This window comes from Salvia splendens, chromosome 4, assembly GCF_004379255.2.
Source record: "Salvia splendens isolate huo1 chromosome 4, SspV2, whole genome shotgun sequence".
Lineage (NCBI taxonomy): Eukaryota > Viridiplantae > Streptophyta > Magnoliopsida > Lamiales > Lamiaceae > Salvia > Salvia splendens.
The window spans coordinates 36278598-36295747 of NC_056035.1; the positions used below are offsets into that span (position 1 = coordinate 36278598).

At 39.0% G+C, this 17150-nt stretch overlaps 2 protein-coding genes across 3 annotated transcripts; one reads left to right on the forward strand and one right to left on the reverse strand.

The window, feature by feature from the left end:
- Nucleotides 1-8928: 8928 nt before the first annotated feature.
- On the reverse strand, nucleotides 8929-11627 carry LOC121799735 (UPF0481 protein At3g47200-like). Of its 2 annotated transcripts, none has more exons than XM_042199191.1 (3): nucleotides 11493-11627; nucleotides 9442-10894; nucleotides 8929-9233 (listed from the first exon to the last, which is right to left on the reverse strand). In XM_042199191.1, exons 1-3 carry the CDS (start codon nucleotides 11495-11497, stop codon nucleotides 9225-9227), a joined length of 1467 nt encoding a protein of 488 aa, XP_042055125.1. In that variant the 5' UTR covers nucleotides 11498-11627; the 3' UTR covers nucleotides 8929-9224. The 2 variants fall into 2 exon arrangements, with proteins under 2 accessions (XP_042055125.1, XP_042055124.1); XM_042199190.1 differs by having other exon boundaries at nucleotides 9442-10912; nucleotides 11493-11616.
- Nucleotides 11628-14517: 2890 nt separating this feature from the next.
- On the forward strand, nucleotides 14518-16773 carry LOC121799737 (pentatricopeptide repeat-containing protein At3g06430, chloroplastic-like). Its single transcript, XM_042199193.1, has 2 exons — nucleotides 14518-15014; nucleotides 15099-16773. Exons 1-2 carry the CDS (start codon nucleotides 14667-14669, stop codon nucleotides 16260-16262), a joined length of 1512 nt encoding a protein of 503 aa, XP_042055127.1. The 5' UTR covers nucleotides 14518-14666; the 3' UTR covers nucleotides 16263-16773.
- The last annotated feature ends 377 nt before the right edge of the window (nucleotides 16774-17150 follow it).

The window sequence follows — 17150 nt, forward strand, 5'->3', positions numbered from 1 at the left end:
GTGAGGTCAGGATATGTATATATAGAGATTTAGAGATAGATTTGATTATTGATTATGAAGGAGGCGTCGATTTTGACTTTTCTTTGTTAATGGGAATCGAGGGTAAATTTGTCATTTCATCTATTTTTTTAATTTAGATTTTTTATTAACTGGAAGATTTATTCCAATAAAAAATCTTAAATTCCGATGGTTAAGGGGCCATAGCCATCCCTTTGAATGATAGACTTTTCATTTGTGATATTATGTTTGATTTCATTGTCTGTTAGTATTAAGGTTCTTTTATAGCAAAGCAGTTGACATTGACTTACTACATGAATTGGATTTTCTTGAAAAGATTGCACAACTATATATGGAGTTCATAGGGGTTCACCGTTCACATACAAAGCATTTTCAAGTTTCAGGACAATAGGTTACACATTGGAATACAATACCAAATCTTGCCAAAATTCCAAAAATCATTATTCATATATTTCAGAATAACGTCTATACTCGTATGATGTTAATTATGCATAACATTGTCGCATGTGCAATCGACATAAATACTTATACTTTTAGTTATGTTTGTTTATGTGTTTCATTATGCACTTGCATATATTGTTTAGTTTGATCATTCTTAATTGTGTTTCTCAATTATGTACTCGTATGTTTCATTATTCTCTACTAGCTACATATATTCACTATAATTAATAATTGTCGTAAAATAAAAATGGTTTATCTAGCTAAAAGAATCCCATAAAATTTTCGATTGGTATGCCCCAGAGCCAGAACCTACAAAGTGAGTAGAATATTGAGAGCATCTCCAGTAAGACTGGACGTCAAATAGCCCTCACACTGCCTTCACACTGCCACATCATCAGCACTACAATTCTCCTGCCACATCAGCTTGCCACATCAACTGGACATCAAATAGCCCTCACATAGCCTTCACACTACCTATCCACATCACTAATAACAATTATATAATTTAATTTACAATCGTATCAACATACAGAATTTAATTTACGAGACAAATACGGGAAATTCGAATAATACTATTAAAATTTAAAAAGTACAATAATTTAAAAAAAAGTACAATAATTTAAAAAAAGTACAAAAATTTAAAAGTACAATTAAAAAGTACAATATTTCTATATGGAAACATAAAACATTCAAGGATGTCTCTATAAAAGAGAGACAACCTAGAATGATTTTTGTCCCACATCGAATGTGAAACATAAAACATTCAAGGATGTCTCTATAAAAGAGAGACTACCTAGAGTGGTTTTTGTCCCACATCGAATGTGGAACATAAAACATTCAAGGATGTCTCTATAAAAGAGAGACAACCTAGAATGATTTTTGTCCCACATGAAACATAAAACATTCAAGGATGTCTCTATAAAAGAGAGACTACCTAGAGTGGTTTTTGTCCCACATCGAATGTGGAACATAAAACATTCAAAGATGTCTCTATAAAAGAGAGACAACCTAGAATGATTTTTGTCCCACATCGAATGTGAAACATAAAACATTCAAGGATGTCTCTATAAAAGAGACACAACCTAGAATGGTTTCATAATTCGCAAGCCCATTAAATATATATGGGCTATTACGAATTTCTTGTATAAATTTATTTGTAAAAATTGTTTTTAAATATTAAAAACAATTTTCATAAATAAATAGTATTTTTTAAATTTTTTTTTAAATTCGAATTTTTAAAATTCGAATAAAAAAAAATTAAAAATTTGACGCCGGTTTGACGCCGATCCGGGGTCTACAATGGCGCCGTGAGGATCGGCGTCAGAACCGGCGTCATCGCGCGAATCGGCATGGCCGCGCCGATTTTGACGCCGATTTCACCGACGCCGGTCACAATGGTTCGGCGTCAGAACCGGCGTCGGTGAAAAATCGGCGTCGCGGTTTTGACGCCGGCATTGGAGATGCTCTGATAAAAGAAATAATTTTGATCTTAGCCTATCAAAAGTTTATAATCCAGAACCTACTTTGTAGCCACCTCACAAATACTCCATCCGGCCGCAAAAAAAATTCTCAATTTCTCATTTTAGTACAATGATTGCTTTTATTTGTACTTCGTCTGCAGAGCACATTACAAAAATATCTATAGAGATAGGAGTAGAGTACTACCTCATATCTCCCAGTTAAAAAAATCAAAGAAATAAACACAAAATTACAGTTGTTAATGTAAGAAATTTATCAGCAACACAGCCTCTTTCTTCCACTTAATTACACACAACCTATAATTCCATTCAGTTTCATAGTACTAATTTATACTCCCTACTATATTGACCTAAACCCAATCAAATAGGTTGGTGAGTACTGACTAGTGACATTTTTTTATGTGACAAATAAAACTCGAAACCAACTATATAACGGTAACTTGTATACAAATTATTAAGTATTTGATGGAGTACGTACTAAACAAGCCCAACAGCAGTAAAGCCCATCAGCCTAAAGCCCAAGAAAGAGTATCAGTTCGGCATGACTAAAGAGTTCAGTTCGGCACAACCAAAGGGTTCGGCCCCAGCCTACAGCTCGGTAAAAGCCAACCAATCAAACTCTGCTCTCAGGTCGGCATCAAGCTCTACTCTCAGATCGGCAAAAGCTGCTCGGCCATAATTCAGCAGTTCGGTCTCAGTATTCGACCGAACTAGGAGATAGTGGACTCATGCAGGATTTCCACCTCCACCACCCACGATCTATTTAGTGGTGTCAAGCAGTCATTAACTCATGCAGGATAGTGGACCCATGCAAGATCGCCACGATCTCCACGACATCCACTACCTAGTAAATGGCTGCATGCCACGATCTAGGTTCAATGTATAAATAGAACCTAGATCAGATAGATAGGTTACGTTCTAAGACTCTCTCTCTCACTCTCTAGAGATAAAATATCAAATAGCAAGTCTGTATTTGTAAGCTGTAGAAAACAGATCAAGCAATACAACTCTGCCCTCTTTTCTTCCCGTGGACGTAGATTTACCTCAGTAAATCGAACCACGTAAAATCTCTGTGTCGTGATCTGCATCTTCCTGCATTCATCGCCATCAAAAATTCGCCGATTCATCACTGGCGCCGTCTGTGGGAACCAGAGAACCAAATTTGTGATAAAGCGAATTTTTGACCCTTTTTCCACCCCAAAAAAATGCATACCAGATCACACACTACCCGTAATACCGTTCGTGATAACCGTGAGGAAGCTAGTCCAGCTCGCAGGTCTGAAAAACGGCCTCGGGAGACATCTACCTCCGGTTCTCACGAAGAAGGAACAAGCCACTCCAGGAGTTATCACACCGAGTCTTCCCAGCAGCCCGATTTAAATGAAGCTGTCAAGCTGTTCTTGGCCGAGAAGCAGGAGGAGTTCTTAACCTTCCTGCAGAAGAGCCAACAGCCGGAGAAGACAACGGCGGATTCTCCCTCCTCATCCAGACATGAAAGTCACTACCGCAGTAGTGACGTGTCTTCCAGGAGAAAGAATCCTCAACCCCGACATGTTCCTGTTCCTCCTCGGTACCGGAACCACAGGAGAACTCCATCTCCTCCGTACCGAAGAAATATCGGGTTCGCCATGTACGGAGCGTTAAAGACTCCGTTCTCGGACGATATCACCCGAACTCCTTTGCCGCGGAACTACCGGACACCGTCAATGACTTATGACGGGTTGGTGGATCCTCATGACTTCCTGGGACGCTATCAGTATAACATGGCAAACCAGGGTCTCAATGAGGTCCATATGTGCAAGCTGTTCCCCGAGCTGCTCATCGGGAACGCCAGAAGGTGGTTCGACAGCCTTCCTCAAGGCAGCATTAGATCCTACCAAGATCTAATGGATGCTTTCCACAGGAGGTTCTTTCAGAAAGCGGAAGCCCGGATCACTTCGGCTCAGCTGCTTTCTATACGTCAAGGTCACGACGAAAAGATCAGCGACTTTTTGACGAGATTCCACAAGGAATGCCTACAAGTAGATGATCTCAACGATCTACTTGTCATTTCGGCATTCCAAAATGGAATCCTGCCCGGAGCTCTCTACAGAAAGCTCGTGGAATGCAGTCCGCAAACAGCTCAAGAGATGTGGGACATTGCGGACCAGTACTCCCGGGCCGATGAGGCAGACCGTCGCAAACGGTCGTTAGACAGCTCATCGTCCCGAGGAGACAGAAGGAAGCCCGATCATAGCGATCAGGGACATCCTCGCCGGACTCCATTTGAAAGAATTCAAAGGGCTCCGGTGCAAGACAGATTGGGACCCCGTCTCAATCCCGAGAAGCCGCCCGCTCAGTTCGTACCGCTGAACAAGTCAAGAGCGGAAATTTTCGAACTGCATTCCGATATGTTCGAAAAGCCAAGGCGGACGACGAAATCGGCCGCGCGCCGACCTCAGGATCAATATTGCTCCTTCCATCAAGACTACGGTCACGATACCGAGGAGTGCCGACATTTGGCTGCAGGTATTGATGCCCTTGTGAAAGCAGGGACGTTAAAAAAATACCAAAGCAAGCAGCCGAAAAGGAACAAAAAGCAGGGAGGTGCGAACTGCGCTCCTCAGGATCCGAAAAGGCAACAGAATCCCGAAGACGATAACGAGCCGCAATATGATGGAGTAATCCTAACTATTGACGCTCTCCCTGCCAGGAAGACTAAATCGTCTCTGAAGTCATAGAGCAGAAAAAGGCTTTTGACGAGCTCAAAAGTTATTTAGCCGAGCTTCCAACTCTCTCTGCTCCAACAGATGCCGAAGTGATTTTCTTATACTTAGCGGCATCCGATCAAACCATCAGCGCGGTGCTTGTACGAGAAGAAGGCCTAAAGCAGTTTCCCATCTATTTTACAAGCCGAGCATTAAGAGGTCCAGAAACAAGGTATCAACCTCTGGAAAAAATTGCTCTGGCGTTAGTAAATGCAGCAAGGAGACTGCGGCCATACTTCTATGCTCACAAGGTATGCGTCTTAACCGATCTGCCTCTTCGGCAAGTTTTGACCAAGCCAGAAGCATCAGGCAGAATCGCCAAATGGGCCATAGAGCTGGGAGAACACTCAATCGAGTACCTACCTCGAAAAGCCATCAAGGGACAAGCCTTGGCAGATTTTCTTGCAGAGGCCAAGGTCGATCAAGCAATCCCTGTCATTGCCGAACAGAAAAATTCTACCAATGCCGAACTAGCACAGCCCTTGGAATCCGAAGAAAAGCCGCCGGACTGCTGGAGCGGATTCGTAGATGGAGCTTCGAATAAAACGGGAAGTGGAGCTGGTATTCTGCTTATCGCTCCCGATGGACACGAGGTAACCTATTCACTTCGGTTCTCATTCCCAACCACTAATAACGAAGCCGAATACGAAGCCCTCCTTGCCGGACTCCAGTTAGCGCAAAGTCTGCTCGTCAAATCTCTCAAAGTCCATTGTGATTCACAAGTCATAGTAAATCACATGTTGGGTACAAGTGAAGCTCGTGACGAGAGAATGAAGAAGTATTTGGACAAAGCGCAAAGCATCAGCCGAAGTTTCTCCTATTTTCGGATAATCCGCATTCCCAGAGCGGAAAATAGCCGAGCAGATACCTTAAGTAAGTTGGCCTCAGATCCGAGCTCAAAGGCGGAAGAATTAATGCATCGAAGCATTGATGAAGCCGAGGTACGTTCAGTATCCAGCTCGCCGAACTGGATGACGCCAATCTTGCAGTATCTGGATCAAGGACAATTGCCCGAGGATAAGAGAGAAGCTCGGAAGATCACGTGCCGAGCACTTCGGTACGAACTTCATGAAGGAGTCCTCTTTAGAAAGTCTTACCTCCAGCCGTTATTGCGGTGCGTAGGACCAGAAGAGACGGACTACATCCTCAGAGAAGTTCATGAAGGATCGTGCGGCAGCCACATCGGAGCTAGAGCTTTAGCTAAAAAAGTTCTAAGATGGGGATATTATTGGCCAACCTTGGTACAAGAAGCAGTGCAGCTCGTCAAGACCTGCCCGAAGTGCCAAATCCATGCAAATATCCCAAGGATGCCGCAGACCGATCTATCCACTATGCAGAGCCCTTGGCCTTTCATGCAATGGGGCATAGACATAGTGGGACCACTTCCTCAAGCTCCTCGGCAAATGAAATTCCTAATCGTTGCCGTAGACTACTTCACGAAGTGGGTGGAAGCTGAACCATTAGCTGCGATAACGAGCTCAAAGGCATTGGACTTCGTCTGGAAGAACATAGTGTGCCGATTTGGCATACCCCACATCCTCATCTCGGATAACGGGACTCAGTTCACCGACAAGACGTTCAAGAATTGGTGCCAAGAGCTGAATATTCAACAGCGGTTCACTTCGGTCTCTCATCCACAAGCAAACGGACAAACGGAGGTAACAAATCGTATCCTGGTGAAAGGGTTAAAAGCTCGGTTAGAACAAGCCAAAGGACAATGGGTAGAAAATCTCCCTCAAGTCCTATGGTCCTACCGAACTACACCCACAACCTCCAACGGTGAAACTCCGTACAGTCTGGTGTACGGCACTGAAGCCGTAATTCCGGTGGAGATCGGCGTACCCAGTCCCCGAACTCTAAATTTCTCCTCAGAAATGAATGACGACGGACTGAGAGCCGAGCTAGATCTTGCCGAAGAAAGAAGAGAATTGGCATGCATAAAAGCAGCCAAGTACAAGGAGCAAGTAGCCCGGTATTACAACCAAAGGGTGAAGAAGCTGCAATTTCAAGTGGGAGATCTCGTCTTGAGAAACAATGAAGTAAGCCGAGCAGAAAAGCTGGGCGAACTCGAACCCACATGGGAAGGTCCATATCGGGTGTCAGAAGTCCTCGGCAAAGGGTCTTACAAATTGACTCACGTGTCAGGAGCACAAGTACCCCGAACATGGTACGTTTCCAACCTCAAAAAGTTCCATTTGTAAGAGACAGTCCAGTCAGTCTTGAGTCCTGTTCGGTCAATGTGCTTTCTTTGGTTTGCTTGGTCTTTGTTTGTCTCTGTGCGTTTTGTCTGTGTGTTTTGTCTGTCTCTGTGCGTGTCGTCTCTTACAAATGTTACTGAGGTATCTTGTTCTTCGAAGGCTGATCCCCTTCTTAGAACATATACAAGCCAACGATTGTGAGTCAAAGCTTCTACAGAAGATACAAGACCACAATTCAGCTTAAACAAGCAGTTCGTCTGAAACGAGCTGCAACAAGCCAACGATTGTGAGTCAAAGCTTCTAAAGAGGATACAAGACCACAATTCAGCTTAAACAAGCAGTTCGTCTGAAACGAACTGCAATAAGCCAACGATTGTGAAGTCCAAGCTTCTAAAGAGGATACAAGACCACAATTCGGCTTAAAAATCAAGCACTTCGTCTGAAACGAACTGCAACGAAAGTCCGATTCTCGCGATAAAACTTGCCTGAATTAGGACAAGGGAAAGTCCGATCCACGCGATAAAACTCGCCGAATTAGGACAAGGGAAAGTCCGATCCCCAAATTAGGACAACGGAAAGTCCGATCCGAGCGATAAAACTCGCCAAATTAGGACCAAAGACGAGTCCGGTCAAAGATGTTTATTTCATCAGACCAAAAGACGAGTCCGGGCAAAGATGTTTATTTCATCAGACCAAAGACGAGTCCGGTCAAAGATGTTTATTTCATCAGACCAAAGACGAGTCCGGTCAAAGAAGAGTTCACTTCATCAGACCGAGGACAAACATCAACTTACCCCGTACCTTTATCCAGAATGCCGAAGTGATTCACTTCACTTTCCGGGGGGGGGGGGGGTAGTGATGGAGTACGTACTAAACAAGCCCAACAGCAGTAAAGCCCATCAGCCTAAAGCCCAAGAAAGAGTATCAGTTCGGCATGACTAAAGAGTTCAGTTCGGCACAACCAAAGGGTTCGGCCCCAGCCTACAGCTCGGTAAAAGCCAACCAATCAAACTCTGCTCTCAGGTCGGCATCAAGCTCTACTCTCAGATCGGCAAAAGCTGCTCGGCCATAATTCAGCAGTTCGGTCTCAGTATTCGACCGAACTAGGAGATAGTGGACTCATGCAGGATTTCCACCTCCACCACCCACGATCTATTTAGTGGTGTCAAGCAGTCATTAACTCATGCAGGATAGTGGACCCATGCAAGATCGCCACGATCTCCACGACATCCACTACCTAGTAAATGGCTGCATGCCACGATCTAGGTTCAATGTATAAATAGAACCTAGATCAGATAGATAGGTTACGTTCTAAGACTCTCTCTCTCACTCTCTAGAGATAAAATATCAAATAGCAAGTCTGTATTTGTAAGCTGTAGAAAACAGATCAAGCAATACAACTCTGCCCTCTTTTCTTCCCGTGGACGTAGATTTACCTCAGTAAATCGAACCACGTAAAATCTCTGTGTCGTGATCTGCATCTTCCTGCATTCATCGCCATCAAAAATTCGCCGATTCATCAGTATTTATGTATCACTTTTTTTAATAAGAAACTTTGATGTCTTCTAGAACTGTAGTCTATGGTGCTAAAATGTTTTTGATAGCATAATCTTATATACTACTCCTATGAAGGCATCAAACTTTTCTCAATTTGCAAGAGTTACGTGTGTATGTTTCGTTTTGTTCGGATATTTAGCCTAACGTATCAAGAAAAACACAATCTTGCACTACAAATATAATCTTATCCACCTATATCTAAGTAACCAAAATATTTGACACATTTGCAATTTCAGAATTCTGGAATTCATATATAAATATACATTGCTTAGTTATACGGAGTGTTAAAAAAAACTATAAATATATTACCAAAACAGAAAAAACTATAAATAACTTAAATATCACTAGTTGTATTACTAAAGTAAAAAGAATTGCTATGTCATCTGATTCATTCGATTTTGAATTTCTTTGTCACGCTGCATAATTGGTCACTATTTTTGCATCACTATAAATATACATTTCTTTGTCACGCTGCATAATAGGCTAATATTTAATAAATGTCCATCTTATTTATAAAATTACAGATTAATTCCTTCGCCGTGAAGTTTACAATTATATCCTATCATGCAGATATATAAAACATTTTTGGTAACAAGCTCAAGACCATCTTATATCACCATTATATAGAAATGTCATGTGCAACATCACAAATATACAATACAAATTCATACATAAAAGTTTGCATCATTGGAGACAAGCTCAAGATCATAAGGTGTTACCAGGATATGCTCAAGAGAATGCATCTCCCACCATTTGCCTTTCTTTACAAACTCCTTTCCTCCTACTCATTGAACCTTGATAAAAAATAGTAAGATAAAATTAGAGCTCATAAAGAATTTTTTTAGCTAAAAAGGGAAAAATAAAAAAAGAAAACAAATCATAGATAAATAAGGGGAAGTATCCTTCAGAAGACAGAAGCAACAATACAAGTAAAAAACCAAGCATTCTGAAACAATATGTGACAGCAGTTATTTGAATGGTAGGAAAAATGTGAAACTATACCTGCAGAATTGAACAGACTGTTTGTATCACTGTAAGAATGAGCAACACGGTAGCAGCGGCAAGGGACAAGAAGGACCAAGGGTTGCTGAAATAATTCTTTCTCAGCATCACTTTTGATCTAAACCACCTGGCTTTCCACTGGTGAAGCCAATCCTTACGGTACTCGTTCAAATCAATACAGAGCTCAGCAAAATAGAAGTCGTTTGCTTCAGTCACAACTACCTTGTGAAGATTGTTAAACAGGTTGGCTACTTGTTGGCTGTCCCCTAACTTATTGTCGATAATGTCATGATACACAAGTAGATCAACATCACCCGGTGTGTCTATGAAGCTATCCATGAGTATGACGTAACTTGTAATATATTTGGAAAAGTACCCGAAATGGCCTAGCTGCTCAAAGGCTACAAGATTCCGGAAGAATGTCTCAGTTAATTCATCAACTCTCAATTTGGGGATCGTCAGCTCACCTCCTCGTTCACACAGAACCTCAAACAAGCAACCTCCATTTCCATCTCCTGGTAGAAAAAAGGAAACCTCAAGCAAACAATCTGCTTTCCCACCACGGAACCTGACTCCAGCTTCTTGTAACTCTGTTGCAGTGCGAGTATATTCAAACTTTCTAGCTGGAGCTGTTTTTTTTCTCGGCTTTTCTGTATCACGAGAACGCACTGGTGGAGCATGAAGAGAACGCACTGGTGGAGCATGAAGAGACAAAAGAAACTCAACAAAATGCCTAGCATTGTAACACCGTGCTGTCAATGCAACCTTGTGCGTATTACCAACATTCTTGAAGAAACTGAGAGCAAGATCATAGATGGTGAGCACGGTGCCCTCGTTCAAGAACGAAAGATCCACAAAATCCATCAGGCTCTTCATTATTCTTATAGGTAGCTGATTTTCTATCAACATCATATCATGCAACAAATTATTGTGCATCCACTGATTTTCAAATATTGTCTCGCTTTTCTCTCTCAGCTGTGAAAAATAGTTTTGTAGGAAAAGTTCAACGATGAATATCCCGTCCAAGAGAATCACTTCTGTAAGTTGCTTAACAGTAAGGTCAATTTGACCCTCATAACACCCACGAACAAAACTTTCTTCCTTTGCTGCAAATTTGACTAAGGTATGCATCCCAATTCCAAATCGGCTCAAGAAACTATTCATGAATTTCAATTTGGAAACTTCCATACCTTGAAGTTGGGGTTGATTATGATGAAGTGGACCAATTGACACTAATCGAGGAGTGTAGGCTCCTTCATTTGCTTTCCGTAGCTTCTCAGAAACTCTATAGATACATGCTGCATACGAGTATGAAGGATCTACTGACAACTTCTCTAGTTTTTGATCAAATGAAGATATTAAGATTTCAATCATATGAGCTTTTGATTCTTTATTGTCAACATTGACCCCAGCCTGATCAGATTTCATCTCTTGGTTTTGGGGACTGTTAGAACTGTAGAAACGACAACAACTGCCATCAAAATCACATGTATAGACTTAGCCGCTCCAAAGTATCTCAAATACAAACTTCTTTATTTCATTAGCTATCCAAAAATTAATCATAGATAAATTGTTATTGGGATCTCTATAACAATGTCCTAATTAGACTTAAGCATATAACTGAAGCTGACAATATGATTTACACATATATGAAATATACAAATTCTACATAAATGTAACTGGCAATCCCAACATTAATGAAAATAGATGATGAACTCTACATATCTCAATATAAGGAAGTGTAACATTTTTGTAAGGTCAAATATTGGTAATTTTGTAAGAAAATCAGATGCAGTCAGCTTCATATAGTGGATAAAAGGATCAATCAAGACCAATTCCACCCTCTCAACTTTGGGTTCAACATAAATCTAACACTAAGACTCAAATTGAAAACTAGGAAAAATCTATAAGCAGAAAGCAAAATAAAAAAGCAGCAAGTCATGAATTTCAATTTTCTTCCTGCTCCAAGGACTCGAATTTCTGTTAAGTGCAGCCCAAATTCTTCCATTTGGTGTTCAAATTCAGTTAATGAGGAAATAATTAGGGCTCACCTCATGCTGTCATAGACGAGAAGCAGGAGCTGAATAGTTAGTTAGCTCTGGCAAAGGAAAACCTGAAATTTTCTTCGGGCGTTGACTATGGAAGTTGCTCTCTCAAGTCTCACCTCTGTCCTCACTCTTTACTACTACTAGTCTACTAATACTAGTGCTATAAAATTTTATTTAATGTGTTGTGAAAAAAGAGTAGAAATTATTACCAAAAAAGAAAAAAAGAAAAAAGCAATGTTTTAAAAACCGGACCGGCTGGTGAATCGGTGAGGCTACTAGTTCACAGTTCAACCGGTCCGACCGGTTCAATTACTAGTCGAACCGTTTTACCTTGCAAATATAAAATTAAATATACTCTTACAAAATATATTAAATTTAGTGAGTAATATATTATAATTAATAGTGACATATAACAAAAACATATATTAAACATTTTAAGTAAATTAAATATTAAGAGTATTTAAAATAGGAGAATGGTCAAATTTAAATAATTATTAAATACATAAATTTGTAATTAGTGTAACCAAAAAAAGTATATATTTTACATATATAAATAGATAAAATTCATATTATCTCAAAAACATTTGTGTGGTGAAATAATATTATAGACAATATATAAAACTAAAATGAATTTTTAGTTAATTTGGATAAATATATACTATAATAGTATTATTAGTTAATACATAAAATTAAACTTGAATTATTAGTAAGTTTGGAGTAATATTTAGTAAATATGGAGTAATAAACTATATTAATATTATATATAATATTAAATCTTAGGCAAAATTATTTTTTCATATATATATATATATATAGGGTCTTGTTAGGTTGAGATTTTTTAGCTTAATTGAGAATTAAGATGCATTTTCAGCCACTCATTTTGAAATGTCAACTGCAAGTAGATTATGTCAACTAAGGGGTATTATCGTCATTTCATTTCAATAGCCAGAATATCAAATGTCAACAACTCGTATTAAAATGTCAACAACTAAAAAAAATTTAATTTTTTTAATTTTTTTAATTTTTTTTTAAGTTTTTTAAATTTTCGCGCGATGTCAACTACTGAGACATTATGTCAACTACGATGTGTAGTCTGCACATCAAATGTCAATAGCTCTGCACATCAAATGTCAACAGCTTATAATTGACATTATATATGTGTAGTTGACATGAATTGTATATGTAGTTGACATTATATGTGTGTAGTTGACATGAATTGTATATGTAGTTGACATTACATGTGTGTAGTTGACATGAATTGTATATGTAGTTGACAAAAAATAAAAAAAAATAAAATAAATAAAATAAATAAGAAAATAAAAAATCGAAAAAAAAATAATTTTTTTTAAAAAAATAAAAAAAATATTTATTAAATAAAATATATGATGAAATTACAAATATGCCCTTTCACAATTAATTAATGTAAAAATATTTTCCATGTGGCAAATTCTGGACCACTCATTTAATAAAAATGAGTGGCTTATAATGCATCTCAATTCTCAATTAGGCTAAAAAATCTCAATTGATCACAACCCTATATATATATATATATATATATATATATATATATATATATTATACTAATAAAAATAAAATTTAGTGGCTGATAATTAAAATTAAACATATCACAACTAACAATCATTTAAAAGTATAAAACTAAACACAAATTATTAATTTGTGTGGACAAAAAATTATAGATTTAATGTATAACAATAATTAATCTTCACAATATTTCATTCAAGATCATGTGGTGGAGTGGCAGAAATGTTGAGGTCTAGGGTTCAATCCCCTCTAGTCTCGCATTTTAAACATAAAAATCGGTTCCCGGTTCAAGGCGGCCTAACATACAAACTGTTTTTGGGGGCAAACCGTACTGGACCAGGTGTTCAATCCCCTGTAGTCTCGCATTTTAAACATAAAAACCAGTTCCCGGTTCAACCAGTCTGACCGGCCGGTTCTGACGGTTCAAGGCGGCCTAACATACAAACGGTTTTTGGGGCCGAACCGTACCGGACCAGGTGCCGGTTCGCGGTCCGGTTGGTTCGCGGTCCGGCCGGTCCGGTCTGGTTTTTAAAACACTGGAAAAAAGAGTAGAAATCCAATACTATGAGTTTATAATTTTTTTCCCCAAATATCCAATTGTAACTTTATACTAAATTTAAAATCATCGTTTATGTACTACCATACATATTATTGGAGCAATATGGTTTATAATTAAGAGTATAATAAAAGTTGCATATAGAGTATAAATTAAATTTTAAAATATTAAGTATATTCAAATGAATATAGATTTTCATAACCAGGTCTTCACTTTTTTGCACAACTTCGGTCCGGGACTGGACTGGATCCTCTGCAGAGGGGAGGAAACACAGCACCATGCGGTGCCTTGAAACGACGCCGTTGCCTGTTTCTTGCTGCTTTTTCATCATTTTTGTACATTTATTCTAGTACTAGTTTATGGCTTAGGAATTCCTTATAATTAGAATTAAAAATACAACGCCGCCTTCTTTTTTTATTTGTTTCTTTTCTTCCATTTTTTATATTTCTATTTCTTTAATATTAAATTTGTAAAATAGTTATTTTATTATATGTGTTTCTTCTTTTTTAGATGTATATTAATTAGCGATTCTTAATAACTGGACCCATGATTATATATGTTTATAATATTTATTTGATATCCTCCAAAGTGATATAACTAAAGTGTTTAGTGAAAAATATAACTATTTATTTAAGCAATTAATTGATGAACGACCAATTATTTCAGTCTTAATTCCATAATTATTATTTTTATTAAAACTCGGTTTAGTTTATTTTTTTATATTGAAAAAATACTGCTCCACTATGCAGATTGGAGTATTATTAACCCGCTTTTGTTTCTTTGTTACAAACATATAAAAAAATAACTAATTTACAAATTTAATATCAAAGAAATAGTAATATAAAAAAGGAAGAAAAGAAACAAATAAAAAAAGAGGAAGGCAGATGTTGCTGCAATAAATGTACAAAAATATGAAAAAGCAGCAAGAAATAGGCAACGGCGTCGTTTGGTGCTGTGTTTCCTCTCTCATTTGCTGAGACTTATCCAATTACAGTGTTTCATTCCCAAATATCTTCTCAGTATTCTTCTCCCAATCCAATCTATCTCCACTGTTGAACTTGAATGTAAGTTATATATTAATGGCTGCTCCTTTTCAACTCTCCTTCTCCTCCTCCTCCTTCCTCCCCTCCCCTCTCCCCACCACCGCTAAAACCACAGCCGCCGCCGCTCCACCACTCCGCAGATTCCATGTCCTGTGCTCCGCCGCACCATCCACATCGGATTTGCCCAAGAAGAAGCACTGGAAGGCCGGTGAATATCCTGCTCAGATACAAACCTCCACCACGCAGCTTCCCAAAAGGAGAAGCCCTATCAAAAACATCAAGAAGAAACTGGATAACAAGAACAATGCCAAAGCGTGGGTTAACACCGTCACCGAATCTCTCTCCGAAGCCATTGACAAAAAACAGTGGCTACGAGCGCTTCAGGTCGTTCTCAACTTAACAAAGTATTTTCTATTTTGCAACAATTCATCAAACCCACTTAATTATGCTGGTTTCCCGATCAATTAGGTGTTTGAGATGTTAAAGGCGCAACCTTTTTACCATCCAAAGGAAGGGACATATATGAAGCTCATTGTTCTACTCGGTAGATGCGGGCAACCTGGTCAAGCATGCCAACTGTTTGATGAAATGCTTCAAGAAGGTTTGGAGCCAACTGCTCAGCTATACACTGCGTTGCTTGGTGCCTGTTGCCGCAGCAATTTGATTGATAAGGCATTTTTCTTTCTGGAACAAATGAAGGCCATACCTCATTGCCAGCCTGATGTCTACACCTACAGTATACTGATCAAGGCCTGTGTTGATGCTACCCGTTTCGATCTGCTCGAGTCTCTTTATGATGAAATGTCTGAAAGGTGGATTACTCCTAACACTGTCACTCAAAATATAGTTCTTAGTGGTTATGGCAAGGCAGGAAGATATGAAGATATGGAGAAGGTTCTTACGAGGATGCTCGAAAGTGAGACGAGCATACCTGATGTGTGGACTATGAATACCATCATTAGCTTGTTAGGGAATGATGGCCAGATTGAGATGATGGAGAGGTGGTATGAGAAGTTCCGCGACTTTGGAATAGAGCCAGAAACGCGCACTTTCAACATTTTGATTGGCGCTTATGGGAAGAAGAGGATGTATGACAAGATGTCGTCCGTGATGGAGCACATGCGCAGGCTTTCATTTCCTTGGACAACCTCAACCTATAACAACGTGATTGAGGCATTTTCTGACGTTGGTGATGCAAAGCACATGGAGTACACATTTGATCAAATGCGTACTGAAGGGATTAGGGCGGACATCAAGACCTTCTGCTGTCTCATCCGAGGGTATGCCAATGCCGGCCTCTTTCATAAGGTTATCAGCAGTGTTCAGTTGGCGGGGAGATTGGAGATACCTGAGAATACCTCTTTCTTCAATGCAGTGTTGCATGCTTGCACCAAGGCACAGGATTTGATGGAGATGGAGAGAGTTTTTAAGAGAATGAAGGATAAGTTATGCCGACCAGATTCGACGACTTACTCTATAATGATGGATGCTTATAGAAAGGAGGGTATGAGTGACAAGGTCTATGATTTGGAGCAAGAAATGCAGGGGATGATTGCAAAGACTTCGAGCGAAGATGATATCGGTGATATTGAAGATACTAGCCCTGATGTTAATCTAGTGTTGTCTGTTTGAGTACTTGCCTGATAAATTTCTGGTGTCACCTATAAGCTGTTATCAGTTGGAAAGCTCATTTTAGAAGGATGCGAAGACACATTTCCGAATTGGAAATTCAAGAAGAGTGAGGCAGCCTTACTTGATGACAACATCTCTAATTTCAACCACACAAGCCAGGGTAAACTCAAGTCAAGATTTTGTTTGCTGCGATGCCTCTTCCTTCTGGCGACGAAAGAATTGGTTTATAGAGCGAGTTTAATTCAACAGAACCTAATATTCTCATGGAGATGTTGAGGGGGATGTTTGCTATGGGGTAAGAAGAGAATTGGTAGCTTATGTTCTCATCTTCTGATGTGGTTTCTGCTGTTTTCATTTCAGTGCCATCTTTTCTTTCATTTCAGCTTGAAATAGGTTTATTGTGATTAAGTCATTGCTAAAAGATACAGTCAGACGACCAGTATAAATTTTGTGGGTTGAGAAATGTTTAGAGCCTTTTATTTAGTTGAAAATAACCTTTATTACACCTTTAGTTACTCGTGTATGTGTTTTGGTAATTCATGGATAGTAAAAATTTGATGAAGACTCCATTAAATTATGTACAGTAAAATAAATATCAACTTGGATGCAATAAATATTTAAATTAGACAGAACAAAGGGTAGTTGGTTTAAATAAATAGCAATCATCGCTGTCATCGACTGATTGGCAAGTTTATTTTGATTTAATGTTTATGAGTGAAAAAAAATTAATAAATTACTACTTTTGTAGCGTGGAAGAAGGATTCAATTAGACTTTAATCTTAAGCAGTGGTGGTATTTGAGTAATTATTCTGGAGAGAGTATGGTAGTTGAAAATTAAGATGGCGTTGAACATTGTATCCATAGCAATCTAGAGACAGAATGATGGCG